Source organism: Callithrix jacchus, chromosome X, assembly GCF_049354715.1.
Source record: "Callithrix jacchus isolate 240 chromosome X, calJac240_pri, whole genome shotgun sequence".
NCBI classification, from domain to species: domain Eukaryota; kingdom Metazoa; phylum Chordata; class Mammalia; order Primates; family Cebidae; genus Callithrix; species Callithrix jacchus.
Window position 1 is genome coordinate 146043190 of NC_133524.1, and position 27071 is coordinate 146070260.

The 27071-nt window shown below is 49.5% G+C and overlaps 1 protein-coding gene across 14 annotated transcripts; it reads right to left on the reverse strand.

The window, feature by feature from the left end:
* Positions 1–10830: 10830 nt before the first annotated feature.
* On the reverse strand, positions 10831–26978 carry LOC118150577 (uncharacterized). 14 transcript variants are annotated; one of them, XR_013531781.1, is made up of 9 exons: positions 26738–26934; positions 23756–23813; positions 23286–23318; positions 21844–22027; positions 20710–20749; positions 19104–19232; positions 18728–18897; positions 13886–13947; positions 10831–11063 (listed from the first exon to the last, which is right to left on the reverse strand). XR_013531781.1 is itself a non-coding variant. In XM_078364157.1 (5 exons), the coding sequence occupies exons 1-4, from the start codon at positions 26969–26971 to the stop codon at positions 18732–18734; spliced, it is 624 nt and encodes a 207-aa protein (XP_078220283.1). In that variant the 5' UTR covers positions 26972–26978; the 3' UTR covers positions 18382–18518; positions 18728–18731. The 14 variants fall into 14 exon arrangements, 2 of the variants coding, with proteins under 2 accessions (XP_078220284.1, XP_078220283.1); XR_013531783.1 differs by lacking the exon at positions 23286–23318 and having other exon boundaries at positions 20710–20792; XR_013531782.1 differs by lacking the exons at positions 10831–11063; positions 13886–13947 and adding an exon at positions 13987–18518.
* Positions 26979–27071: the final 93 nt, after the last annotated feature.

Below are 27071 nucleotides of genomic sequence, written 5' to 3' on the forward strand. Positions count from 1 at the left end.
GCCAGGTTTGTGGCACAGGTTAGCAGAAAAGCAGGCACCTCCATCAAAGCAGAGCCCCTCTTCCACCATCTTCCTTTCCATCATGAGTTGATTTTTACCTCATCTGTCAGAGTGACCACTGCCTTTCATGAAAATAGCAGGAGGCAAATTGCTAAAGAACCTGACAAGGACTTAGAGAAGCCTAGAAACTCAGTCTCAGGGATGATCCCTCCTTTACCTCCATATAGACTCACAAACACACACCTATACTCACACGCACCTCCAACAGATTGGGAGCCTACATCTCCCAGGCAGTTTCTGGAAGAGCTGTTCAGAGAGCCCATCTCTCTCAACTCCAGGACAGGCTCAGTCATAGGAGCCAAATTCTTCTTGTAGCCACAAAAAGGCTGTGGTGATAAAAGAGATATTTGGCAAGACACAGCATGAAGCAAATACATCCTTTAACCAGGTTCTGGCCTTACCCTTTGTAGAAAGATGTAGAAGCAAATAATCATTTGACTACAAGAATTGGGCTTATGAGTTCTGAGATGAGAAGTGGTGGTAGGAAGTCAAGAATGGAGAAACAGAGAAGTGTAACAATGACACAGGACCCCTCTTCCCTACTCATAGGTAAACTACCCTGCTAATTCTGTTTTGTCCATGTATTCCTCAAGCAGGGGGTGATATTTGAGTCCTCCACCATTTTCTTAGGTGGGGTTGTAAATGTCCAAACAGAAGGTGCCCACAGGGCATGATAGAGTTAGGGGCAGGCAGATATGTCGAAGTGTGAAAACAGAGACACAACATACCCAAATCTCTGGGCTGCAACAAAAGTAGTGTTAAGAGAAACATTTATAGCACTAAATGCTTATTATATTGAGAAAACAGAAAGATCTCAAATTAACAGGCTAACCTTGCAGCTAGAGGAACTAGAAAAACGAGAACAAAAGAACAAACTAATCCCACAACTAGAAGAAAAGAAATAAAATCAGACCAGAACTAAATGAAATTGAGGCTCAAAATCCAGACAAAGAATAAATGAAACAAAAAGTTTATTATTTGAAGATAAACAAGATCAATAGTCTGCCAGCTAGATTAACAAACAGAAAAAGAAAAGATTCAAATAAATACAATCAGACATAACAAAGATGACGCTATAACTGATCCCACAGAAATACAATAAATCCTCAGAGACTATTCTTTTTTCTTTTTTTTTTTAACAACAGAGACAGGGGATTATGCTTGTAATCCCAGCACTTTGAGGGCCGAGACAGGCGAATCACTTGAGTTTAGGAGTTCAAGACCAGCCTGGGCAACATAGTGAGACCCTGTCTCTACTAAAAAGACCAAAAAAAAAAAAAAATTAGCCAGGCGTGGTGGGGTGCACCTATGGTTCCAGCTACTTGAGAAGTTGAGTGGGAGGATCACTCGAGCCTGTGGGGCAGAGGTTGCAGTAAGCTGAGTTCACACCACTTCCAGCCCGAGTGACAAAGCAAGATTCTGTCTTAAAAGAAAAAACAACAATCTTCCAACAAAAAAAAGCCCTGGACCAAATGGATTCACAACCAAATACTACCAGACATATATAAAAAAGAGCTGGTATTCATCCTACTAAAACTATTCCAAAAAATTGAGAAAGACTCCTCTTTAACTCATTTGATAAAACCAGAATCATCCTGATACCAACATCTGGCAAAGTCATGACAAGAAAAAAAAAAAAAGAAGGCCAAGCACAGTGGCTCACTCTTGTAATCCCAGCTACTTGGAAGGCTGAGGCGTGAGAATCGCTTGAACCCAGGATGCAGAGGTTACAGTGAGCCAAGATTGTGCCTTGCACCACTGCATTCCAGCCTGAGCGACAGAGTGAGACTCTGTCTCAAAAAAAAAAAAAAGAAAGACATGTTCATCATATCCCTGATGAATGTAGACACAAATATACTCAAAAAACATTACCAAACGGAATCCAGCAATACATCAAAAAGTTAATTGCCCATAATCAAGTAGGCTTTGTTCCTGGGATGCAAGATTGGTTCAACATACACTAATCGATAAATGTGATTCGCCACATAAACAGAAGTAAAAGCAAAAACCATGTCATCTCATCAGATGCAGAAAAAGCTTTTGATAAAAATCTAACATCTCTTCATGATGAGCAAAAGCTGGAAGCACTCCTCTTAAGAACTGGAACAAGACAAGGACGCCCACTCTCACCAGTCCTATTCAACATAGTACTCGTAGTCCTAGCCAGCAGTCAGGCAAGATAAAGAAATGCAAGGCATCTAATTAGGAAAAGAAGGGCTGGGCGAGGTGGCTCATGCCTGTAATCCCAGCAGTTTGGGAGGCCGAGGCAGGCAGATCACCTGAGATCAGGAGTTCATGACCAGCCTGGCCAACATGGTGAAACTCTGTCTCTACTAAAAATACAAAAAATTAGCTGGGCATGGTGGTGGGCAACTGTGATTCCAGCTACTCGGGAGGCTGAGGCAGGAGAATTGCTTGAACCTAGGAGGCAGAGGTTGCAAAGAGCCGATATCATGCCACTGCACTCCAGCCTGGGTGACAAAGCAAGACTCTGCCTCAAAAAAAAAGGAAAAGAAGTCAAATTATCTTTCTTTGTTGATGAGATAATTATCTACTTAGAAAACCTTAAAGACTCAGCCAAAAGGCACCTAGACTTGATAAATGAATTCAGTAAAGTTTCAATATACAAAATCAATGTACAAAGGTCAATAGCATTTTTATACACCAAAAATGTTCAAGCTGGGAGCCAAATCAAGAACACAGTCCCATTTATAATAGCCACAAAATTTTAAAATACCTAGGAACATATCTAACCAAGGAAGTGAAAGATATTTCCAAGGAGAACTGCAAACAGTGATGAAAGAAACTGTAGATCAGATATGAAAAATCATTCCATGGTCACAGATTGAAAGACTCAGTATCACTAAAATGTACATATATGCACAATCTATAGATTCAAAATTATTCCTATCCAACTACCAATGCCATTTTTCACAGAATTAGATAAAACTATCCTAAAATTTGTATGAAACAAAAAAAAGAAGAAGAAGAAAAGACAGAATTCCAAAAGAATCCTAAGCAAAAAGAATAAAGCCAGAAGCAACACATTATCTAACTTTATGCTATACTGCAAGGCTATAGTAGCCAAAACAGCATAGTACTAGAACAAAAACAGACACATACATCAATAGAACAGATGAGAGAGCCCAGGAATAATGAGGCACACCTACAACAAAGTCTTTGACAATGTCAACAAAAATAAGTAATAGTGAAAGGAATTACTATTCAATAAATGGTTCTGGGAAAGGTGGCTAACCATATACAGAAGAATGAAACTGGATCCTTACCTAACACCATGTAGAAAAATTAACTCAAGATGGGTTAAATATTTAAATGTAAGACCTAAAACTACGAAAATCCTATAAGAAAACCTAGTAAATACTGTTCTGGACATCAGCTTTTGCAAAGAATTCATGACTAAATCCTCAAAACAGTTGCAACACAAACAAAAATTGATGAGTAGGAAGCTAGTTAAACTAACTAGCTTCTGCACAGCAAAATAAACTATCAACAGAGTAAACAGACAATCTACAGAACAAGAGAAAATATTTGCAAACTGTGCTTCCAACAAAGGTCTAATATCCAGAATCTACAAGGAATTTAAATCAACAAGCTAAAAACAAATAACCCCATTAAAAATTGGGCAAAGGACACGAACAGACACTTCTCAAAAGAAAACATACAAGCAGCCAGCAACCATGAGAAAATGCTTAATATCACATGAGAAAAATGCAAATCAAAACCACAATGAGACGCTATCTCACACCAGTTAGAATGGCTATTATTAAAAAGTCAAAAGAACAACAGATGCTGGTGAGGCTGTGGAGAAAAGAAAATACTTACACACAGTTGGTGGGATTGTAAATTAGTTCAGCCACTGTGGAAAGCAATTTGGAGATTTCTCAAAGAACGTAAAACAGAATTATCATTTAACTCAGCAATCCCATTACTGGGTATATATCCAAAAGAAAATAAATTGTTCTACCAAAAAGACACATGCACTGGTATGTTTACTGTAGCACTATTCACAATAGCAAAGACATGGAATCAACCTAAGGTTCCCATCTGTGATGGACTGGATAAAGAAATATGGTGCATCTATGCCATCAGTACTACACAGCCATAAAAAGGATGATACCATGTCCTTTGCAGCAACATGGATGGACCTGGAAGTCATTATCCTAAGCAGACTAACACAAGATCAGATACCACATGTGCTTGCTTATAAGTGGGAGCTAATCACTGGGTACACATGGACATAAAGAAGGGAATAACAGACACTGGGAACTGCAAGAGAGGAGAGGGAGGGAGGATGTGGGTTAAAAAGCTACCTGTTAGATACTATGCTCACTACCTCGGTGACAGGTTCAATCAAACCCCAAACCTCAGCACCATGCAATATATCCTGTAACAAACCCACAAATGTACCCTCTAAATCTAAAATACGAATAAAAGTTAAATGTTTTAAAAAAATAATAGGGGCTAGTGGGGCATCAATGGTGGCATCTGGATGCCACCGAACTGGACACTTAAAAATAGTTAAGATAGTGACTTTTATATGATATATATTTTACCACAGTTTTAAAAAAGAATAGAAGCTGGGGAACATTGTCCAAGTTCTGTGTCTCCAGAGTGGCACCCCCAGTGCCCTGCAGCTGCACATGGGGCCATGTGTTATCTTTCCTGGATGCTTCCATCAGCTGAGAATATGTCAGTTTTGAGGCAGATGTGTTTGTAAGAGAACTGGGGGTAGGGATTGTCTATATGCCCTTTCCCAGGCCTGGCCTGGGGCAGGGGCCCTTTTGCAGAAATTGGGTACTTAGCTCTTTTTACCCTCGCTGCAGGGACTGAGGACCAAGTCACGGATAGGCCTGTTTCCCAGCACTGCAGGTCATCATTCTGTACTCTGTTCACTGCCTGTCTCCCTATTCTGACTCACAGCTGGGCTTGCACCTTCCATGAAATCAAAATTAGCTGCTATTACTTTTTGCTTGGGAAGATGTTCTTCCTGCCTCTGCCAATCTCTTTGGCATCTGAGTACTCAAGGAGTGCTTCCCCTGTAAGCTCTCCTAGGAGCCATAGGTTCTTTCTGCAGACTCTGTGATCTGCTCCTGTTACACGTACTCTGGTTTCTTATTTTGTCCCCAACCACTCTAATATGGGTACTGCCTGGGCCTCCTGCTGTCAGCTTCTATGTCCTGTCCCTCGCTCTCCATCCCATAGCTCTGGTCACCATTGCCTAGCTTGATTTTGGCAGTTTGTCCCTGAGACTAGCAATCCCCAAGAAAGGTTGCAATACATGTGTCACCTCTCTCACCCAAAAACTGGAATCAATGCCAGCCAAACATCAAAAGTACGAGGTAAAAATCCAATGGTCTTGTTTCCAGCACACTGTAGGGATGCAACACGAAATTCATGTGTGCTTTCACTGCTCTTTTTCTCAGGGACAGTTTCCCAGTTAGCAAGGCCCAGTTAAATTCCTCAGGGTGAGGGTCCCCTTGGAGAAGGAAGTGAGTTGGTATGGATTTCTGTACTCAAGGTAGAGCCCTTCCAACAACCAGGAGCCTGGGCATCCCACCCCTGATATGGTAGAGGCTTACTGATCTGGCCTGCATACCACAGGTGAAGCAATTGATCACTTAGAAGTGTGTCCCTACTTAGGTTCCAAAGTCCACTGTATCAATGACATGTTAACAACTGGATGAGCAAGACATGGTAGGGATGTTAGAGGCCTTTCAAAGACACTAGCACTTCAGAGGGTGGTAGATTAAGCCTGCAAAGATTGAGAGGACTGCTATATCAATGAAGTATTTAAGGGGCTACTGGTCAGGGGCATGGTAGGACTATTTCTCCAAAGTCAGAGGCAAAAGACTGTATCTCACACTTCCTACCACTAAGAAGGAAGCACAATGCCATGTAGGCCTCTTTGGGTCTGGAAGCAGGGGACCAAGGGGTGAATGATTCCACTTATTATCTCTCCTAGTGATCCACATGGGAATTTGTACTTCCTGTCCCTTCAATACAGTCACCACTAGCCAAATTCATCTATTTAAGTTTAAATTAAGATAAAACTAGTTTATATATTATCTGAAGTTTAGATAATGAAAATTCAATTCCTCAGACACATCAGGTACATTTCAAGTACTCAGTAGCCATATGTGGCTAGTGGCTACCTTATTCAACAGTGCATCCTAGCTATTTAAATGGGAATTCTTCCACCAGTAGACACAGTAGGAGTCCCATTGAACTATGAGCCATGGCTGATAACTGAATTACAAGTCATGGGAACCTTGGGTTCCTCATGCTGTGGGACTAGCAGGCATAAAGAAGAGTAGCCATCCTGTCAGGGGTATTGGCTCTGATTATCAGGAGAAGGCAGGGTGGCTCTTATACGCTGTGAACAGAGTAGAATATATTGGCACCCAGGTGATCCATTTGAATGTTTCCTAATCATTCCTTGCCCAATTTTTATGGTAAATGAACATATGTAATTTCCAGTCTGAGAAGGGCATGGGGACCACAGGCTCAGAATCAACCCTCAGGGATAAAGATCTGTGTTACTCAACCAGGCAAGTCACTGAGAACAGCAGACATAGTGGCTGAGACTGAGGGTACTCTAGGATGCATAGATGAGGAACACCATGAGCATCAGTTGTGGCTTCAAAGCCAGTTGCCGTCATGCAGGCCATACACCTTCCCACTACCCTGCCTCATAACCACCTCCATAGAGAAGGGCCAAGCCAAATCCTGGAGAAGTTATTCCCAAATGAGGGGAGCATCTTGTGTGAAGCAAGTCCATCTGAGGCCTGCAAGGCATGGGCTGTAGTAGATGCTGTGATAGTTCCACAGCTCTGCCTGATGGCTGAGGTAATCATTCTCCTGGTTGCCAAAGGTGTTGCTTGATGATGGTACACAGCTAAGTCTCTCCGAATATCAGTCAATGGGTCAATAAAAGGTGCAGAGTACCATCACCTGGACTCCAGCCTCTACTCGCAATATCTCTACAGCATCTTCCCAACCACAGAACTCCCTGAGGAATTGACTGAGACTTCTGATTCAACCGTCATAGAACAACTCCACAACTCCACAACTCCACAACTCCACAACTCCACTTTCTTCCCAACTCTTACTTACCTCACTCTGTTACAAGTGTTATTTTCAAGAGCACATGCCCTATCCTTTCAAGTTGCAGGGAAAAACTAGTGAAGGAATCCCACAGCCTCCTCTTCCAGAATGCCTTTGCGCAGGTATGTCTGAGAACCTGTAGGTGTGGGTGTGCGCCTCCTCATGCGCTGACAGTTGGGGAGGTTCAGCTATTGTTAGGTGGCGAGGACTGTGTGGGACATCTCCTTGTTAGAGGGAAGCATAGTCTGGAAAATGGTGGTCGAGAACATCTGGTCGTCCACTCATAGGAAAGCTTGACCTCCAAGGGTGCCCTGGCCCTAATGTGCTCACAGCAGCCCTGGCCAGCTTTCTTCCAGAACAGGGACTTGCCTGGTGCTCAGAAGGAAGGGGTGCTGCTGAAGGCCACCCACAGGTCTACCGACCCAGCCTCAGGTGAGAGCCAGACACGGTGGCTCTGCTCCCTAAACTTCCTCATGAGTCTGCCCCCAGCAACACTGACTACTCTGTGTTCCTGTGGAGGCCATCACGTAGGAGGATAAAAACCTGTGGAGGCCATCGCGTAGGAGGATAAAAGCCTGGGGAGATCATTGTGTAGGATGATAAGAGCCTGGGGAGGTCATTGCGTAGGAGGATACAAGCATCTGCTGGATTGAGGGGCTGATTGCTTCCCTTTCTCTCTCCGGGAAGACTCTGTTGCCAGGCAACAACCAAATCCCAGTGGCTGGTTTGAGAGCTGCATGACTCAGCTACCAAGCTGTTTGCCAGGGGCCTCAGGAGGGCAGTTGCTTGGTTACCTAAGAGGTGGCAGACTTGTTTTGCTGTGAAGACATTTACCTCTGCTTCTGCTCCCTAACAGCAAGCAGTGTGCTCCCGAGCCACGTGTCCTTTCTCACCAGCAAGAGACCAGACACCGCCTGCCTGTATGACTTCAACTCCTACCGGAGGGTACACACTGGAAACTTCTCTACCATCCCCCAGTACTTCAAGAACAATGGCTATGTGACCATGTCGGTGGGAAGAGTCTTTAGTCCTGGTACTGCTCCATGTCCAGAGTCTGGCTTCTCTTGTTCCGTGGTGCCTGAATCTTCCTGGGAATGGGGGTTGTCTTTGCAGAGCCTCTTCTGGCTTTGGGAGCACCTTGTTATTCAGTGCTTCCTTTCTGAAAAACAGACTTGTCAACTCAGCCACAAGTTCTCACCCAAAGTGAAAAAGGGTAGAAACAGCTTTTCTTCTGGCTGGGTGTCCTGGCTCACACCTGTAATCCCAGCACTTTGGGAGGCAGAAGTGGACATATCACGAGATCAAGACCATCCTGGCCAACACGGTGAAACCCTGTCTCTACTAAAAATACAAAAATTAGATGAGTGTGGTGGCAGACGCCTGTAATCCCAGATACTCAGGAGGCTGAGGCAGGAGAATCGATTGAACCCAGGAAGCAGAGGCTGCAGTGAGCTGAGATCACACCACTGCACTTCAGCCTGGTGACAGAAAAAGACTCCATCTCAAAAAAGAGTTTTATTTCCTTTCATAAACCACTGAGGTGTGCTATTCTGTCCTTCAGCTCCTGGGGTGGTAGAAAGGACACAGACTGGGGAGGTGGCAGTGTTGGGTGGAGTCCAGCTCAGGGCCCCACCCTCCTTTCTGCAGGGTACCTGTCAGCAAACCTAGGGGAAAGGTGAGGACATCTGAGGGCCTCCCATATGGCCAGCATTTCAGTTGCTGACTTGTTGCTCAGGTGAGGGCTGCTGCCCACTCTGTGAATTAGGTCAGAATGGTGAGTATAATCTGCTTTCTGCACCTGCTCCCAGGAGCTCAGAGGTCTGGGCACGGGATAATACACTTTAACAAGTGTCTCCGGTGGTCTGGCCACCTCTCCTCAAGCTCACCGTTCCCTGGGCCTCCCTGTGTTGGCACATCCTCATCTCGGGCCTCTGGGGCAGGAGCCAGAAACCTCCTGAGCTGCCTGTCAAGGTCATCGGGCTCTTGTCCCTCCTGATCTCAAGATGGATCCTTGGGGCCCACACACACACATGTTCTCCTTAGCCAGACTTTTCCCTGTATTTGCTCCTGGCTGCAGCAGCACAGGCTGAGGCCCGGCACGAGATAGGTCAATGCGATCTTGCAGTCAGGCAGTCCACAGCTATTTCTGGAGCATGTGCCATGTGCTAGGCTCTGTGCCGGGCCTAGGGGCCACTTCTGCCTGGCGCGGGGTAGCTCACAATAGCTGGCAGAGGCCGAAGGCTGTGTGCCGGTATTCAGAGTGCCAAAGAGTGCCTGAATGCTGTACCTTCAGAGCCTCCACGGGTACCCCAGTCAGACTTCTGGGGGTGGATTCCTGAGGTCCCACCGCTGGGGTCCCTCACTTTGCCATCCTGCAGGCTTCTCAATCCTCGACCTTTTAGATTCCCGCCACACTGAATCTAAAAGGGACAATGTGACCTCCAGGCTGGTGCCCTAGGAGCCTGCCGATAACCTACCCGTTCATCAGCCCTCGTGGGTCAAGGCTGCCTCGTCCTCCCGGAGAGAGTGGAGAGGTCGAGCAGTGGGGCTACTCCTAGGCCCACGGGGCTGACTGACTGGGGCGGGGTGGGGGGGAACTCCTTCTCTCCCTGAGCTCCACCGAGCTATCCGAAAGTTCCCGCTGCACTCCCCAGTACTGACAGTCAGAGGGAGGAAGCATTCACCACAATCACTGGGCATCTCTGACGGGTGTCAAGTCTGCTTTGATTATTGATTGGTAGGTAAGAGCTTCCTCTCAAATTGGGGTCTTCTTAGGAGAGCACTGTCAACTCAGAACAGGTTTTAGCGCTGTTCTGGAGACCACAGACCCTGGGAGGCTGGGACACCATTTGCAGCCCCAGTGTCATCTGTTACTCAGAGCCAGCAACGGTATATTTCAACACTTTCTCTAATTTACCCGTGGCGGCCATTGGTGTGTTTGGTTATTTTTATAACACTGCTCAGTGTCCAATTTCTGTCAAGCACATTTTTTGTATCAAAAAGGGTGCTGTAACTTTAAAAGACTGGGCATTTCCAACTTGGAGTATTCAAACCATCTTTTGCAAGGGATGTTTTAAATAGGCCGGAAGAGTTGTTTTCAATCGGGGTTAAGGATCTGGAATCAGAGGTTTTGGTTTACTTTATCTATGGTATGTCTTACAAATCAACCAAGATGTCCTTGGCCGCTTTGAGTTTGATGCTTGTGTTGCAGTTCCGCAGCTCAGTTTTAGGTGGCACATACCCAAAACTGAAAACCTGACCTCATAGGGCAGGAGTCAAAAGATCGGTAGGTACAGGGCAGGGCGGTGGTGACACTACAGGTTTCAGGGTTCCCACCCGGTCAAGAATGAGGGTGTCTCAGCAGCGGGGGCACATCTGTGTGGGGACCACCTGAGAGACCAGCGTTATGCATTCATTGCCAGTAGTTTGTTAAGATATTTGGGTTTGGGAATTTAATCATGTTTTCTTTTTTAAAAGTTTCCTCACTGAGGACAAATAGCTGATTTTGAGTAAAGCAGCATTCAGTTGAAATTACCCTTTCTGTGGTAATTCCAAGTGAATTTTTTTCTTCTAGGTGATGAGTTTCTACTTCCTCTTGTTTTTACAACAGGAAGTGAAATGGTTTCTAAAATAAACAAGCTGTGGTATGATGATTATTCATTTTCTATGATTCTGTGCTTTTTATGAACTAGGGTGGGCTCTAGGCGAACACGGAGAATGGGCCAAGTACAGCAATTTTGACGTTGCTACCCGTGTTCCGCTGATGTTCTACGTTCCTGGAAGGACGGCTTCACTTCCGGAGGCAGATGAGAAGCTTTTCCCTTATGTCGACCCTTTTCGTTCCGCCTCAGAGTTGATGGAGCCAGGTATCAAATATGCTGAAATGATAGTGCTTGACAGCAAGAGTGCCTTTACTTTATATGCGAACCACTTTATCGACTCACAGGCTGAGGGGTTACACAGACCCCCCTTCCTGCCTTGTGTTGGAATTTCTTCTCAATATTTTGTGGTCAGCACATGCTTCCTGAGCATCTCTCATGCTCTGGGTGAGGACAGAGTGACAGAACTAGAACTGACAAGTATGGTCCCTGTCCACAAGGAGCCTTGTGGGATGATGATGGACAAAGGATCAGGTGCATCTCCAAGATGGGGAGGGCTTGGTATAGTCTACAGGAGTCTGCTCCAGAGCTTAGAGGAAGGGGCTGCCCCCATAACAGATGAACAGAACCCATTTCCTGGCTACACCCTTTTGGTAGGGACTCAGCCTTCTTTGTGGGGGGTACATTTTCCATTTTGATAGCTCGTCAATCTGGTGAACCGCTAGATCTGTGAAATCTACTAGGTGATTCTACTCTGCCCTCCCCAGCAGTGAAGGACAAGTTTACTTTGACTTCCATGTGCCAGTCCTTCAAAGCTTTGAAAACAGCAGTGATGACCCCTACCCCATCCCTCCACCAATACCTTCTCTTCTCCAGGCTGAAATCCCCAGTCCTTCACCTGTTCGTCACAAGGTAGTATTTAGACCCGTGGTTGTCCTGGTCTCTGTCTCCCAAAAAGTTTCCGTGTGAGAAAGCCCTTCCAGAATATCACTTGGACCAGATACCCTTCCTGGATGTGCGGGCAACCTGTGTGGGTTCTTGTGAGTTCTATCCCGACTCGATCTTCCCAGTGCATTTCAGAGACAAGCTGTGTACTCTCTCTGACATGATGTATGACGTTTGCTCTTTCTGGAGTGCCTCTTCTATGAACTACACTAAACCAGGCTGCCCCCTTTCTGGACTTAGGCATTTGATCCATCCTTAACATCTAAATCCTGTACTGTGTACTGATTCCTATTTAAATTTGTCTTGGTTCTGGACCATCATTCTGGCCTCCTGGAGCTTTCTGAACTTGCTTTATACTGCCCAGTTTTACTTTCTGCACAGTTGGTATGTGTGCACTTCATGCCCGTGTCTTCTTTCACGTCATTGACAGAAAGGTTAACAGTTTCAAAGCATGATGTTAGCCCTTTGTTTGCTAGGAAAGATCTTCTGATTGGTTGAGAATCTTTTCTACAACTTTTGTTGGGAAGTGTTCAGCAATTCAGAAATTCGTGTAACTGTACTGCCTTTCAGTTTATTTCCAAATTTTATCTCTAGCCTGCATCTTTTCCCTGAACTTCAGACTTTTGTTTCCAACAGCCTTTCCCGCTTGGCCAGTCTAACATGTCCGGAGCTACACTTCCCATCTTGCATCTTCAGCCTTTCCTTCAACACTCTTCTCGTCCTCAAGAAATGGGACTCCTTGCTCATGCCAAAAATATCCTGGAATCATCTCAACACCTGTTTTTCTCTTACTCCGTACGCAATAGTCAGGCTGTGAGCAAGCCTGTCACTCCATTCAGACTCTGTGTGTACCACTTCCCACCACTTCCCCTGCCACCGCCTTGGTCCAGACTGCCACTATCTTGTGCTGAAGTACCATAACAGCTTGCTAAACAGTCTCCTTGCTTGTGCCCTCGATCCCCTTTAGGTTTTCCTCCTCAGAGCAGCCACAGTGATCCCATTAAAACCCAAGTGGAGTCATGTCACAGCCTGGCACCAGGAGCCTCTTATGTTTCCTTCTCGGTCTGAGTAGAAGTCGTCACAGTGGCCTTACGTGTTCTGGCTCCATTATCTCCCTGACCTCATGTTTTTATAAGTATCCAAGCCAGGTGTCTTATACAGCGTCCCACAGCCTGGTTTCTTCTTGCATGACTTCGTTCAGGGTAAACATTTTTGACACCTGTACTACATGGGCAGTTGTATATCTCCCATTGTATCAGACTCGGGGGCATACACACACACTCTGTTTCCCTTTCCTCTCCTCTCCTTTCCTCTTCCTCCCTTCCCCCCCCTCACTCTTTCCCTCCCGGCTCCTCTCCTTCTGCCCTTCCTCTGTTCTTCCTTTTCTCTCTCTCCATCTCTTTCCCTCTCCTCTTTTCCCCTTCCTCCCTTCCCTTCTTTGTCTCTTTCCCTATCGTCTCCATTTCCCTTCTTCCCTCCCTCTCTTTCCTTCTCTCTTTCTCTCTCTTTCCCTCTTCTCTCCTCTCCTTTTCCATTCTTCCCTTTCTCTCTGTCTCCCTCTCTCTTTCTTTTTTCTTTCTTTGCCTATATATACCAGGCATGGAACTGAAGAAGCTGAGATCCAGAAATGTCAGCAGGCACAGAAAAAAGAAGAAAGAAGGAATGAAGGAAAAGAGGGAGGAAAGGGGGGCAGGAACGGAGGGAAGAAAGAAGGACCAAAGCCAAAGGACCAGGAAAGTTGTAATAGGAAACTTTTAGACAGCAAACTTCTTTACTCTAGTTAAACACCACAGAAATATAGTTTGATCCCCACTTCCATACATATCAGTAAATGCCAACTAGGGGGCTCAGTGTAACATCCTTGCTAACCTGTAACATCCCTCCTGTCTACCTTGGTGCTGTTGGAGGTGGCCAATTAGGGAGCTGGCACTTTCATCCCTGCTAGGCAATAGCAAGTCCCCATCCCCCAAGGTGTCTGTGCAGGTAATGGTGGATACAGTGCTGAATAATATCAAACCCTCCCAGCCACAGAGGTATTACAATTGCCCAAGATCAGATCTAAAAAGTTCACTCCTACCCAGAAGAAACAAGGGCCCCCACCACCCATTTCAGGGATCAATGGAGGCCATGTGGGAAAGGTAGACTACTACACTCACCATGCAGTAATATAGCGCAATCCTCCCCTTTCTTCTGCTGGAGTGATGTCAGAGGATGTCAGCTAAAACAAAGTTTAAATAATACCTCAAGCCTAGTAATATAAAATGAAAATGTCGAGATTTTAATCTAAAGTCACACATCATACCCAGAACCAGGAAGATCTCAAATGGAATAACACCACACAATCAATAGATATCAACACTGATGACAAACATGTCAGATTCATCTGCAAAACAAATTGAAAACAACCATTATATAAATGCTTCATTGAGCAATGAAGAAGACATTTGAAACAAATTAAAAATAGTCTCAGCCAAAAAAGAAAAAATAGAAGATATAATGAAGAACCAAATGGAAATTCTGGAACTGAAAAATACCATAACTAAAATTTTTAAAATGCTATAAAGGAATCACTGCCAGAATAGACAGAACAGAGTAAAGAACCAGTCAACCTGAAGGCAGAACAGAAATTTCCCAGTCTGAAAAACAAATAGAAAATACACGGGAAAACAAAATGGACTGAGATTTGGGGACCTGTGGGACTATGAACAAAGATCTCACATCTGTGTCATAAGGGTTCCAGGGGAGATGAAAAAAAGCATGAGACTGAAAAATCATTCAAAGAAATAATGCCTGAAAATTTCCCAAATTTAACAAAAGACATAGCCTACAGACTTCGGAAGCTGAGCAAACCCCAAACAGAATAAATCCAAAGAAATCTACATTAAAACATTTGAGTTAAAGTTTTGAGAACTATTAAATAAAAACAAACAAACAAAAATAGCTAGGCATGGCAGCTCATACCTGTAGTCCTAGCTACCTGGGAGACTGAGGCAGGGGGATTCCTTGAGCCCAGAAGTTCAAGGTTATAGTGAGCTATAATTGCAACACTGCTCCGTAGCCTGAGCAATGAAGTGAGATCTTGACTTTAAAAGCATAAGGACAATAATAATAATAATAATAAATCTTGGAAGCAATGAGAGAGAAATGACACCTTACCTATACGGACAAAATGATTCAAAAAAGGGGATTACTCATCAGAAACAATGGATACCAAAAGGAAGCGGCACAACTGTTTTCAAGGGCTTGAAGAAAATAGCTTTCAGCTGGGTGTGGTGGCTCATACCTGTAATCCCAGCACTTTGGGAGGCTGAGGGGGGCAGATCGCCTGAGGTTAGGAATTCAAGAGCAGCCTGCCCAACATGGTGAAAACCCATCTCCACTAAAAACACAAAAATTAGCTGTGTATGGTGGCACGCATCTGTAAACCTAGCTACTTGGGAGGCTGAGGCAGGAGAAATGCTTGAAACCAGGTGAAGATTGCAGTAAGCCGAGATTGTCCTACTGAACTCAAGCCTGGGCCACAGAGTGAGAGACTCTGTCTCAAAAAAAAAAAAAAAAACCCAACTTTCAACTCATACTCTTACATCCTGTGAAAGTATCTCTCCAAAATGACATTCTCTGTCCACATAGGCTCGCAAACCATGTTCCAGACTAACCAATTCATTTTCAAGGTAGCATAACTGAGATCCTTCAAAGAGTATATGAGATTTTGCCAAGATCATATCACAGTCCCTTGAACACTGCTGGAAATCTCTGAAATTTTCAAAGCTGAGAAACACCACCCCCCAAAAAAAAAACTTTCATCTGTGTTTCTGGAATAATCTCCAACCTGTAAATGTAGAAGCAACTATTGAGAATCTGAATCCCAGAAAGAGAACACAAGGTGCAAGGGTGTGTGCCAGCAACAGCCCTGTGACATGAGTGGCATTTGTGCCTCCTGGTTTACAGGAGAGGAGAGGGAGACACAGAGAGACGAGTAGCTGACAAGGTCACACAGGAAGACAAACATTCAAACCCAGGTCTGCTAGACACCAAAGCCCAGGCTTTGGGCCTTGTTGTTACATACCTCATGGCCACATTCTCAGCCCTTCTGTATGCCTCTATACATTGGCCCAGCATATGAACTACAAGGACCCAGAGGATGCAAACAATGAGCTCCTATGTTAATGCCTGTGCTGACCCGTATAGGCCATTTCAAAAGAAAATGTGAACTGTGTTGCCACGTTTTCACGATAACAAGCATTAGGAATTTGGGTTTGTTTTAACATCCATTGTTCTATATCGGAAATCTGATGTAAAATGCCTTGGGAAAGTTAGAAAGATGAAGAAGGCAGGAATGGTTAGAGGAGGGAAAGAAGAGAGGAAATAGTTTCTAACATATGGACATATTAGTTTTAGCACCTCCTACTTACATCCCCCAAGAACTGCACAGAACTTTCTGCCATGGAAGCCACTCACAGATCATGACTCTGATCACAGCCCACCTTTAATTAAAAGTGAACTTGTATGGGTCAGCCAGCAGATGGCAAAATGAGGAATCAAGCAACATATGACTAAGGTCAAACATTAGCTAGTGTCATTTCATAAACGAAGTGGCCTCTTTCCTAAACTTTCACCATGTATCATTTGCAAATGTTCCAGTTGGGTATGAGGCCACCCTATCTCATCATCTTGTCTTCATCACCCACCCTCCTCTTTCAAAGGCAGTATGATCAGACACAGTGGGTGAGAGGCCGGCCCTACTAAGTACCACCTGGCCCTGGATGCTGCTGCAGCTCAGGGCATCCAAGAGCCCAGCAGGGCAAGCCTGTGCTCTACCTTCTTTCTGTGGGTTGTCAGTGGCAGACCATTCTGCTCATGCCCACCAAGTGAGGGTGGTACACTGGGCAAATCAACTTTCTGGTAGAAGCACGGGAATATCTGGCCCCAACACGCTTCACTCCCTCTGCCTACCTCACAGTAATCCTCAGAACCTAGAGACCTAATGACATCTCTCCAAACTTCATTCTACAGTAAGGAACAAGAATTGGAAACATTATCACAAGTCAGGAGACTGAGACAAGTCAGGAGACTGCTTAAGGTTACTACCCAAATGTTCAGATCAGCAGGGAAGGAGCATGCTGGAGGAACCAGACACTGATCTGTAGAAGGCTGCTCCTGGAGCTGCACTGGGCTGAATCTTATATTTGTGTGCCTGCTGTCTACAAACACTCCTGCCCCATCAGAAGTACACGAAGGTTTGTCAGATGACTTGCTGGCATCATGAGTGAATCAATGAATTCTTTTCTGTAAGAGAACCATGGTTTGCCTTTTAAAAAGGCCGACGGTGCAACGCAAGTAAGGACACTCACCTGCTGCACCCAGCGTGCAGCCCACACTCCTTCAGTGGGCCTTTAGGAGTTGGACCCAACCTAGTTTCCCAGCCTCTTCTCCCACGACTTCACTCTACAAATGGGTCTGGTCCAGCCACAAACCTTCTCTGGGCTCCTTGAATGTACCTAACTCTTATAGGTTGTCCCTCCCCCATTTTCTACCTAACAAAACCCTTTCGACTTTCAAACACCCCCTCCTCTGAGAAGCCTCCCCTAGACCCTTGCCCAGAGTGAGCAGTCCCTCCCTCTTCCCATTCACCTAATTCCTTCATGCCTTACAAGTAGCAAAGGCATGAGTGTGCACCTACCCTCAAGGAGCCTTTTATAGGAGGGGGCCGGGCTTCGATCTGCTTTTTGACATGATACTTTGTGCCGAGATCTGCCCTCTCCTGCCAGGCTGTGCTCACACCAATAGGCTGTGCTCACACCAATACCGACAGGTCACGAGGCGCCCTGCCAGCAAACCTTCGTGTCTCTGAGAGTTGTCTAATGCACATGCAAGCTCAAAGCAGCTCTCACGTGGCCTGTTGCAGGGCACAGCGCAGTTCTGGCTGTGCAAAGACAGATGCTGGGCCCTTCCCTGTGCTGCTCAGCACATACCCGCTCTCCAGAGCGCCTTTCCTTGGCATTAATTCATCCAGTCAGTTAAGTTGGAGTGCACGGCCTGCTGTGTGCCAGGTACCATGTGACCTAACCACCCATGCCCAATGCAGGCCCTTCTAATGAGCAACCCTTGCTCCAGGCCTCCCTGTTGGGCTGCTCGAGACTGTCAGGTCTGGCCCAACCTGCTCTCCACCCCTGCTTCCTTCCCGTCCCTTTCCTGAGTGCAAGTTAGCCCTGGTAAACCTCTGGCACTGCCAACTCCCTCTCACGGTCTGCTTCCTGGAGGACCCAACCTGAGACAGTGGGTTCCAGAGTGGTCCAAGACAGCAAGTCGTAAGATGGAGCCCTGGTACAGGATCACCCTGCAACTGCCCAGCTGGCAACGAGGTTCCCATCTTCGGGCATAGGTGGCACAAAGGTGGCTACAGGCACAAAATGGCAGCCTAGTTGCTAGATCTTTGGTGTTAGAACTTTTGATGGGATGGGCAGCCCTTGGAGAGGAAGTTCCTGGCAGGTGAGGAGACCCAGGCAGGGCGGACGTCTTGAAACGGAAACTCAGGGAGTGGATGGTGGTGACTACGTTGCCTGGATGACCCACACGGGATTAATGAGAGGCCAAGGGCAATTAACAAATGTCTAAAAGTTAAGCAGAAGCACTGGAGTCTTCCTGGTGGTTTACAAAGTAGCCCCCGATCCAGGCAATGGGCGAGCAGCAAACTCTGAAGAACAAACCCAGGACTTGCTAAGGTGGCTGAACTCCAAAGACAGCTGAACGTTCAACCAAGGCAGGTCTGTCATGCCAACGACACAGGCCCTGTTGGGGAAAGCTGCGTCCCTGATACATGGAACAGGGACATCTAGGAGAAGGTCTCTGAATATCTAATCTCCCCAGATGCCCTTGAAACTTCTGAGTCTGCAGCATCAACCCAGCAAGAGCCAGTGCAGGCACCCTACCCCAAAGGAGAAATAAATCACACAAGAATGTTCCCCACAGGTGTCCGCCCTCCCAGGGGTGGCCCTCACCTTATCACTGGCTGCCAGGTAGGCGACCGACAGTCCCAGTTTGCTGAGGAACTTGCAGTGCTAACACCCGGAGAGTCCCATGGAAGCTGGAGGAATTGGCGAGCCGACGGCCAGACCCGTGACCAGAGGGAAGCTGCAGCACTGCGCCGCGTGGGCAGGATGTGCCGGGCCTGGTAAAGGGGAAAGGGATGACACCCCTGAGGAGCTGCAGGATCAGCACGCACCTGCAGCGGCAGAGGGTGTCCCTGCAGGATGGGACCCGGATGCAGCTCAACCGGTGGGGGCTGGAAACGAAGACTAGGTCAGGGACTTGGAGACACTCTGCTGCTAAACACAACCCAATACCCCGGCAGGGAGCCGAAGGGATGGGGCAAACCTGTTGATGGCATGGCATGGCATGGGCAACAGCGATGGTCCATGCCTGAGTGACGGTGAAAGGCCCGGATTGTCACTGCAGACGGTGAAGGAAGGGATTCAAAGGCTGAGCAACGTGAGCTTGCTGGACCTGGACAGAAGAGGTGAGGCCAGAAGACACCCCGGAGGATCATGTTTCAGGAGAGGGCCCTGAGGACACATGCTTCAGCAAGGGCATCGCGAATGTGCTGAATAGAGGGTGCCAGCATCCCTCAGAGGTTCAGCGTGGGGATCCCATGCAGGGCAGGGAGGACCACAGGAGAGTGTCTCCCAGAACGGGGTGCACCAAGAACTGGAGCCTGATAAGGCTGCTCTAGCCTCCTCCTCTTCCTCCTCCTCCCCTCCTCTCCTCCCGTCTTCCTCCCCTCCTAATTCTCTCTTCCTCCTCTCCACCTCCTGTCCTCCTTTCTTCCTCCTCCTCCTCCCCTCGGCCTCTGCTTCCCCGCCCCTCCTCCTCATCCTCTCTTCTCTTGCTCTCCTCTCTCTCTTCTCCCTCCTACTTTTCTCCTTCTCATTTCCTTCTCTCTTCCTGTCCTCCTGCTCCTCTTCCTCTCTCTTCCACCTCCTCCAACTCTGTTCCCCTCCTCTCTTCTCCACCCCTCCCCCGCCTCCTCCTCTCCTCCTCCTTTTCCTCTGCCCCTCTTATCTACTCCTCCTCTTCCTCCTCTCCTCTCCTTTGCTTCTCATTCTCCTCACTTCCTCCTCTCCTCTCCTTTGCTTCTCATTCTCCTCACTTCCTCCTCTCCTCCTTTTCCTCCTCTCCTGGTCCTCCTTTCTGCCACCTCCTCCTCTCCTCTTTCTCCTCTTCCCTGCCTCCTTTTCTCCTCCTCCATCTTTCCTCCTCTTCCTCCCCTCCTCCTCTCCTCCTTCTCCTATACCTCTCCTCCTTTCCTCCCTCATCCTGGTATTCCCTTCCTTCTCCCTTCCTCCCCATCCTCCCACCTCCACCTCCTCCCCTCCTCCTCTCCTCCTTCTATTCTTCTCTCTTCCTCCTCCCCCATCCCTCTCATTTTCTCCTCCTCCTCCCCTCCCCCGCCTTCTCTCCTCCATATCTGCCTCTCCTTCACCTTCTTTCCTTCTCCTCTTCTCCTCTCCCCCTACTCCCCCCTCCTCACTTGCTCTTCTAGTCCTCTTACTCTTCCTCCTTCGCTGCTCCTCCTCCTCTTTTCCATCTCCTCCTCTCCTCTTCTCTTTTCTATGTGCTCCTCTCCTCCTTCACCTCTTCTCCTCGGTCTCATCTCCTCCTCTCCTTCTCCTCCTCCTTCCCTTCTCTAACCTGCTCCCTCTCTTCCCCCTCCTCCTCCTCCTTTCTCCCCTCCAGGCCCTGTTCCTCCACTTTACCTCTCTCCTCCTGCTATACACCATGTTCGTGCGACCCTGTGTGAGTCCAGGGGAGAAAAGTAAAGCTAAAAGGTGGACAGATGGGTGCAAGAAGGCAAAGAAGGGAGCCTTCTCCAATCTAATGGGCGGGGTGCTGGATGCATGTGAGTGCCTCCTCCTTGGGGGAGGGGTCACAGCCTCCAGACGGAGGGGCCACAGGACGCTCCATGACCTCTGGGGTTACTTACAATTTGGAGGGCTTAGGTGAATACTGAGTCCAAAATAGCCCTGCAAAGAGACAGAGGAACAAGCCTCTGAGCCGATGAGGTCTCTGAAATGCAAAAACCAACATGAGGCGAGAGGCAGAATGTGGGTAACACCCCCCATGGGCACCGAGGAAGGAGAACTGTTCAGACCCCAGGCACAACTAGTGCCTGAAGAATATCCTAGTTTATAGTGCTATTGCTCAGCTGTTTCCTTTATATAATCCTTCATATATAATCATATATTAGTTTATAGAATTAGTGCCTGGAGTATAACTTACTGCTTGCATATATCTAGTTTATATAATCATGCTTAATACTTATATCTGGCATACTTAGTTCTATATAATCTTTCTATATAATCATATAGGTATTGTAGTCGGAGCTGTACTGACACATTTAGAGCTGATGTATATAATCCTTCTATATAACCATATAGTAGTTTGTAGTAGGAGGAATGCCTGGAGCAGTCACACAACAGAAGCAGCACATGAGAAAAGCCAGACCAGGACGAGAACCCAAGACCCCAGCGGTGGCGTCCCTGCCTGAAAGGGCATATGCTGTATGGCAGGCTTGGAGCTAGAGCCTCTGCTCCTGAAAAAGGAGTTGAAGTCCCTTGCATCCAGTTCCTGTGGAGAGTAGGCCTCAGGCCTGAGATCCTGGAAGTAACCAAGGGAGAAGAATCCCTCTGGTGTGACCAGTCACGGCGGCTGTACGCCCTGTCAGTCTTTTCTCACTTCGGTGCTAGCTCAAATCATCCTCCCATAAATATCTTAAGAGAAGAGCACGAGTCTGTCAGTTCCCACTGCATTAAGCTCACAGCATCCTTCTATTAGAAATTCGTTGAAGTCTCCAGCCCCCAGATAAGAAGTGTTGTGCATGACACCTGGTGCACACAGCCCACCTCCTTGCCTCAGTAACCTAATGAGGGTGGACTCCTTTTCTGCACACGACCCTCAACTACTGTGCACGGCATGGCCCCCTGCTGCGCACGGCCCACCTCTCTGCCCAGGTGACATAATGGGGTGGCCCCCTTGCTTGTGACTCACGTGATTATGTATGCCCTATTACTAAGCCTATAGATGATGACCTCACGTACGCCCCTGCCCCTGCTTGTACCTAATAAATACAGATGCTCTTGGGCCTTTGGGGGCCGTCGCTGATCTCCGCTCACAGGTGGCATGGCCCCCCGAGTCCAGATGCTCTTCACCGGTTCTTCAGTGTCCTGTCTCTTTACTTCTCTGATCCTGCACCTCAACGCAGCATAAGGGACACCCCGCGACCCTGTGGGGCCTCCACAGCCCTACAGCAGAATTCAGAAAGAGCTTCTACAGCTTCATACCAACAAGGCAAGTCACTCAATAGAAAAGTGGGTAAAAGCCATTTCCTAGATGAGGAAAGCAGGCTGACCAAGAAGCATCTGAAGGGAAACCATGAATTAGGGTCAAAGCGGTCCCAGACTGGCCGTGCCCCGTAACCCTAGGCAGGATCACACACAAACCCTCTTGGGAGGAAGGTGACTTCCTCCTGGGCCTCAGATTCGAAGCCGCACAGTGAGGAGAGGGTGGCTGCACTCTGGAAAGTGTCAGCAGGGAGGCAAGGGAAGAGGAACCGGGTGACAGGCTCAGAAAATGGGAAGAGTCCCACAGAAATCATGCTGAGAAAAAAATAATGCTTCCCTAGGGAAGCACATGGACGGAAGAGACGGACTGAACACCCAGGGATGCTGAGCACAGAGAGGGAAGGGGACAGCACATTTCCAAGGGACAGCTGTAGCCAGGGAGGCTAGCCTGCCACAACGGTGGAGAGGAGAGGTGGGGCGGGGCAGGGTAAGGCGAGGAGAGGAATAAGAAATGCAGAGGCAAGGCTCAGAAGGCCAGCGAGATGGACAGGGAGCTCTGCAGGAGGCTCCCAGGGATGAGAGGGAAGGAAGACTCTGAGAGGGGGCTGTGGTTTCAGGAAGGAGGCAGTAGGCTGGGGTGGGGGTGCTGGCATGGGGTGCCATCAGCTGCAAAGCAAGATCTGTGGAAAACACAAGGACTTCCTAAAAGAGACATGGCATGTGGCACGATGGGGATGCAAGCAAGGCTGGAAGAAGCAAGCAGACCGTGAGGAGGAGAAACACTCCTGGCCCCAGGAGATGGGGTCAGCTGAGCGTGTGCTAGCGGGGTGCAGCCAGGCACAGCGGTTTCATGGGAGCACAGCAAGGAACCCGAGAAGGCCCCACATGCCCGCAGTTGCCTGCCCAGGGCTCCAGAGCATCCACTGTGGGCCCCACAGGGGAAGGCAGGAGCAGGACGGGTCTGGGCTGAAGGACGGGCGAAGGCTGGCCTGACCTGCTGAGAGATGAACAGAGAGAGAGGGGAAAGTCTTGTTCCTGCCAGGACATTGTAAATGGGAGGAGTGAGGTCAGAAATCGGAGCGTTTTCGGGTTTGGTGCTGACTTGCTATTGGGAATGAAAATCAAGACTCAGGTGCCATCTGGTCCCTTCTCGGGGGTAGCCGAACACCACCCCCATCCCTACTGACCTGGTGATGCCATTCTTCCTAGGCCCACTCACCGCTGCAGCTGCTTTCCTTTGACTTCTCCTCATCTGACCACAGATCAGACCTCGGCTGTTTGCTGCCGCCCAGGGAGAGTGTGCACTAATGTGCGCACTAACCCCACTGCCCAGGACACCCAGAAGAGCGGGGCAGCTGGGAGAGCTGGAAAACGGAGCCCTTACGTAGCCACCACGGGCCTCCCCGCCAGCAGCCACATGTGAGTATCCAGCTCATTAGGTGAGTTCTAGTTCTTCAAACAAGAGGCCTCGGGAGGAAGAGCAGCAACTCCCCATCCCGGGGATCCTCACTCATGGTGTGAAACCACTCCCGGCAGGTTCTGGGGTGTCCGGCAGAAGTCGGCAACCATTCTTTGGGGAAGGAGCCCAGGAGGGGATGCCAGCATGGATGGGAATTGGAACTGGTGATCTGAAGGTCCCGTGCCGCCCTGAGGCTTACATCCCATAAAGAGAGACCCTCTCCTCCTCACCTCATCTCCAGCATTCCTGCTTCCTCACGTTTCCCCAAAGAGAAGTAGGTGCATCTCACTAGAAAAGACGAGAAAGCAGCCCTTTGCTGATTCAACACTTACTAAGCAGAGACTGTGTCCTGGGCACCCAGTTTCAGAAATGAGTAAAACACCATCCTTGCCTTCAAGGAACTCAGAGAACATGCGGCAGCCACAGACTCTTATAGCGCAATTACCACCCTGGGTTCCAAGAGCCTAATGTGGGGTGGGGAGGGGAGAGGTTAAAAATGCTATCAGAACTGGAGACAAAACCCCCTAACACTGCGGTGGGACTGTGAAGGTGACATTAAAGTTGTGCCTTGAAGGAGGCCAGGAGTGCGCCAGGACAAGGCCATGGGAACCACCGCTGCAAAGCAGGGAGACCTGGGGCAGCAGGCTGCTGGCGACCTGTGACTACACTGCACAGCGTGAACCCAGGGCGTGTTCGGCTTAAGGGTGGAGAGAGCTGGGCCGACTCCCTGAGCTGCTAGGACTTCAGCCTGAGAAGGCCCGGCAGGGTTTTCACTAGAGGATTGCTAGGGACAGATTTGTGACTTAGAAACTAAACTGAAAGAGTGTGGAGGACAGACTGAAGGGAGGAAAGACAGAGGCCTCCAGGTTGGTCAGGAGGCTCATGGAATAGCGCAGGCTCCAGACCACGACGCCTGAACTCAGGAAGTAGCAGCGGGGATGCAGGAAGAGGAGCAGTTTGGTCTCGTCAGGCACTGGAGAGGCACGGACCTGGAACTCGGTGATGAAGTCAACGTAGGGGACTGGGTAAGCGGAGGGACAGAGGAGCACAGCACGGCGGCGCTGCGGGACCTGAGCCCGGACTGAGATGGAGAAGAGTTTGAAAAGCAAGTTCGCCAGGGAAGTTGGGCTGTGTGTTGGGCGACTTAGGTCGGAGGGGCGGCAGGACATTAAGAGTGGGGATGCTTCTCGTCACCTGCAAAAGAGGCCTTAAAAAGACGGTCCCTCCAGACCCCATTGGCAGGCACTGACAGAGCCGCTGGGACACAGGAAAGCAGGCCTGGGGGTGCTCAGTCCTGCAAGACTCAGCCTAGAGCTGCGGGGACCTCAGACAAGTGTTCCCGCCCTTCTTGCTGCTTCCATGCCCTCGGGAGGTAGACTCTGAGAGTGCAGTTAGGTCGCTGGGGGCAAGTTTAGACTCTTGCCTAAGGGTGCAGCACAGAAGTGCCTCAGCTCCCTCCTCCAGCTCCATCCTGCTCCTCAGGCTGCACAGCCTGCCTTCTCCCACAGCTCTGCCCACAGCTTCACCCCAGTTCTGCTCCACTCCACCAGCATCTCCGCCATCAGCTCTTCCTCCTGCAACTCCGCCCAAGCTGCTTTTCCCGCAGCTCCACCCTACCAGTTCCGACTCCTAGCTCCTTCTCCCGCAGCTCTGCCCCCAACTCCTCCTCCTCCCAGCACTACCCAGTTCTGCCCACAGCTACGTCCTCCTGTTGCAGGCGGCTCCTCCAGAATCTCTGACACAGTTCCTGCTGCAGCTCCACCCTCATCTGCTTCCTCCCAGCTTTTTCCCACAGCCCATCCTACTCCCCATGCATCTCCACTCCCAGCTCCAACTCCTCTGGCCCCTTCCTGGTTCTCCTACCCCTCTGCCCACCCCAGCATCTTTCAGCTTTCCTCCAGCTCTGCACTAGCTGCTCCCCAACAGGGCTCACACACCAGCCTTGCTCTAGCTTGGCTCCTCCTTCCCCAGCTCATTCCCGCAGCCCCGCCCCATCTCCCACAGCGCTTTGCCACAGCCCCGCCCAGCTCCTCCTCCGGAACCTCCAGGCTTTCCCTCCGCTCCACCCTGCAGCTGAGCTATGCACCAGGCCCTCCTCCTACAGAGCTTTCTCATGACACCACCCTGCACCTCCCCAGCCCTCGCTCCCCCAGGCTGGTTCTCAGGAATCCGCGGGGTGCTCCCGCAGCTGCTTGTCGCTCAGCTCTTCCACAGCCTCGCCCTGCTTCTCCCAAAGCCCCGCCCCCAGCACCTCCCCAGTGGTCTCTCCCGGCTCCGCCCCGTCCCGAGGCCCGCCCTGTTCCTCTCAGGGCTGCTTCAAAAGCCCCGCTCCAGCCCCGACCCAGAGATGTCTCTCCCCCAGCCCCGCCCTACTCCTCCTGCGGCCGCTTCCAAGACCCCGCCCCCAGCCCGCTCCCCAGCGGTTTCTCTCAGCCCCGCCCCACCCCTCCCCTAGCCCCACCCTGCTCCTCCCAAAGCCCCGCCGCCACTCCCTCCCCAGCGGTTTCTCAGCACCGCCCCGATTCCCGCCTCTCCCCCAGCCCCACCTTGCCTCTCCTGTGGGTTTCCAAAGCCCCGCCCCCATCCCCCTCCCCAGCGGTTTCTCTCAGCCCCTCCCCTCCCGAAGCACCGCCCTGCTTCTGTGGCTGCGTCCAGTGCCCCGCCCCCGGAGTTGCTCTCGCCCCGCCCTTCCCCGCCCCAGCTCCGCCCTGCTTTCCTCCGGTGGCTCCGCCCAAGTGCCCGCCCCCAGGCCCCTCCCCCGCAGTTTCTCGGCCCCGCCCCTCACCGAGCCGCGCCTCTTCCCAGCCCCGCCCTGCTTTTCCTGTGGGTGCTACCAAAACCCCACCCCCAACCCCTCCCCAGCGGTTTCTCTGAGCCCCGCCCCGCCCCTCCCCACCCCGAGCCCCGCCGTGCTTCTCGTGCCTCTGCTTCCAAAGACCCGTCCCCCAGCCCCTCCCCAGCGATTTCTTTCAGCCCCACCCTCCTCCTCTCAGCGGCCTCCTCCCTCCCCGCGCCGGTTCTCAGGAGTCCGCAAGCACCTCCTGCAGCCTCGCTCAGATTCCCCCACGACCCCACCCACAATGGTTTCGCCCAGCCCCCCCCAACCCCGCCCCAGCGATTATCTCAGTCCCGCCCTTCCCCTCCCCAGCTCCGCCCTCCTCCTGTCAGCCCCGAGCCCCCGACCCTCCCCCGTGGTTTATCCCAGCTCCTACCTGCTGGTGTCGCAGCTCTGAGCTTAAAACTCCTGCCTGATGGCCTTGTCCCGCCCCTCTTCTTTTTCCTCCCTCCGGTTCCTTTTCCTCCTTCCGGTCGTTTGTCCAGGCTGCCGGTCTCCAGCTCCCCTGCTGGCCTGGTGCGCTAGCGGGCGTCAGGACCCGTAAACTGAACAGCGTCTCCTGGCGGCTAGTGCGTGCGTAAGTGCGTGATGACGTCACGCGTGGCTTCATGGAGAGTGGATTTCTAAAGACTTGGCTGTCTATATGCAAGGCTGAGTACGTGCCTCTTGCGTAAGTGCGTGATGTACGTACGTGCGTGATTACGCGCCCC

Bases quoted from the DNA above. Each gene is read 5' to 3' on its own strand.
- LOC118150577 (XM_078364157.1), bottom strand. From the start codon at position 26,971: ATGAAGCCACGCGTGACGTCATCACGCACTTACGCACGCACTAGCCGC. The intron at 22,028-26,737 runs GTAGGAGCTGGG...ATTCTGCTGTAG, and splicing joins CAGAGCTGCGACACCAGCAG to GGCTGTGGAGGCCCCACAGG. The intron at 20,750-21,843 runs GTACAAGCAGGG...GTCTCTTTGCAG, and splicing joins AGAGCATCTGTATTTATTAG to GGCTATTTTGGACTCAGTAT.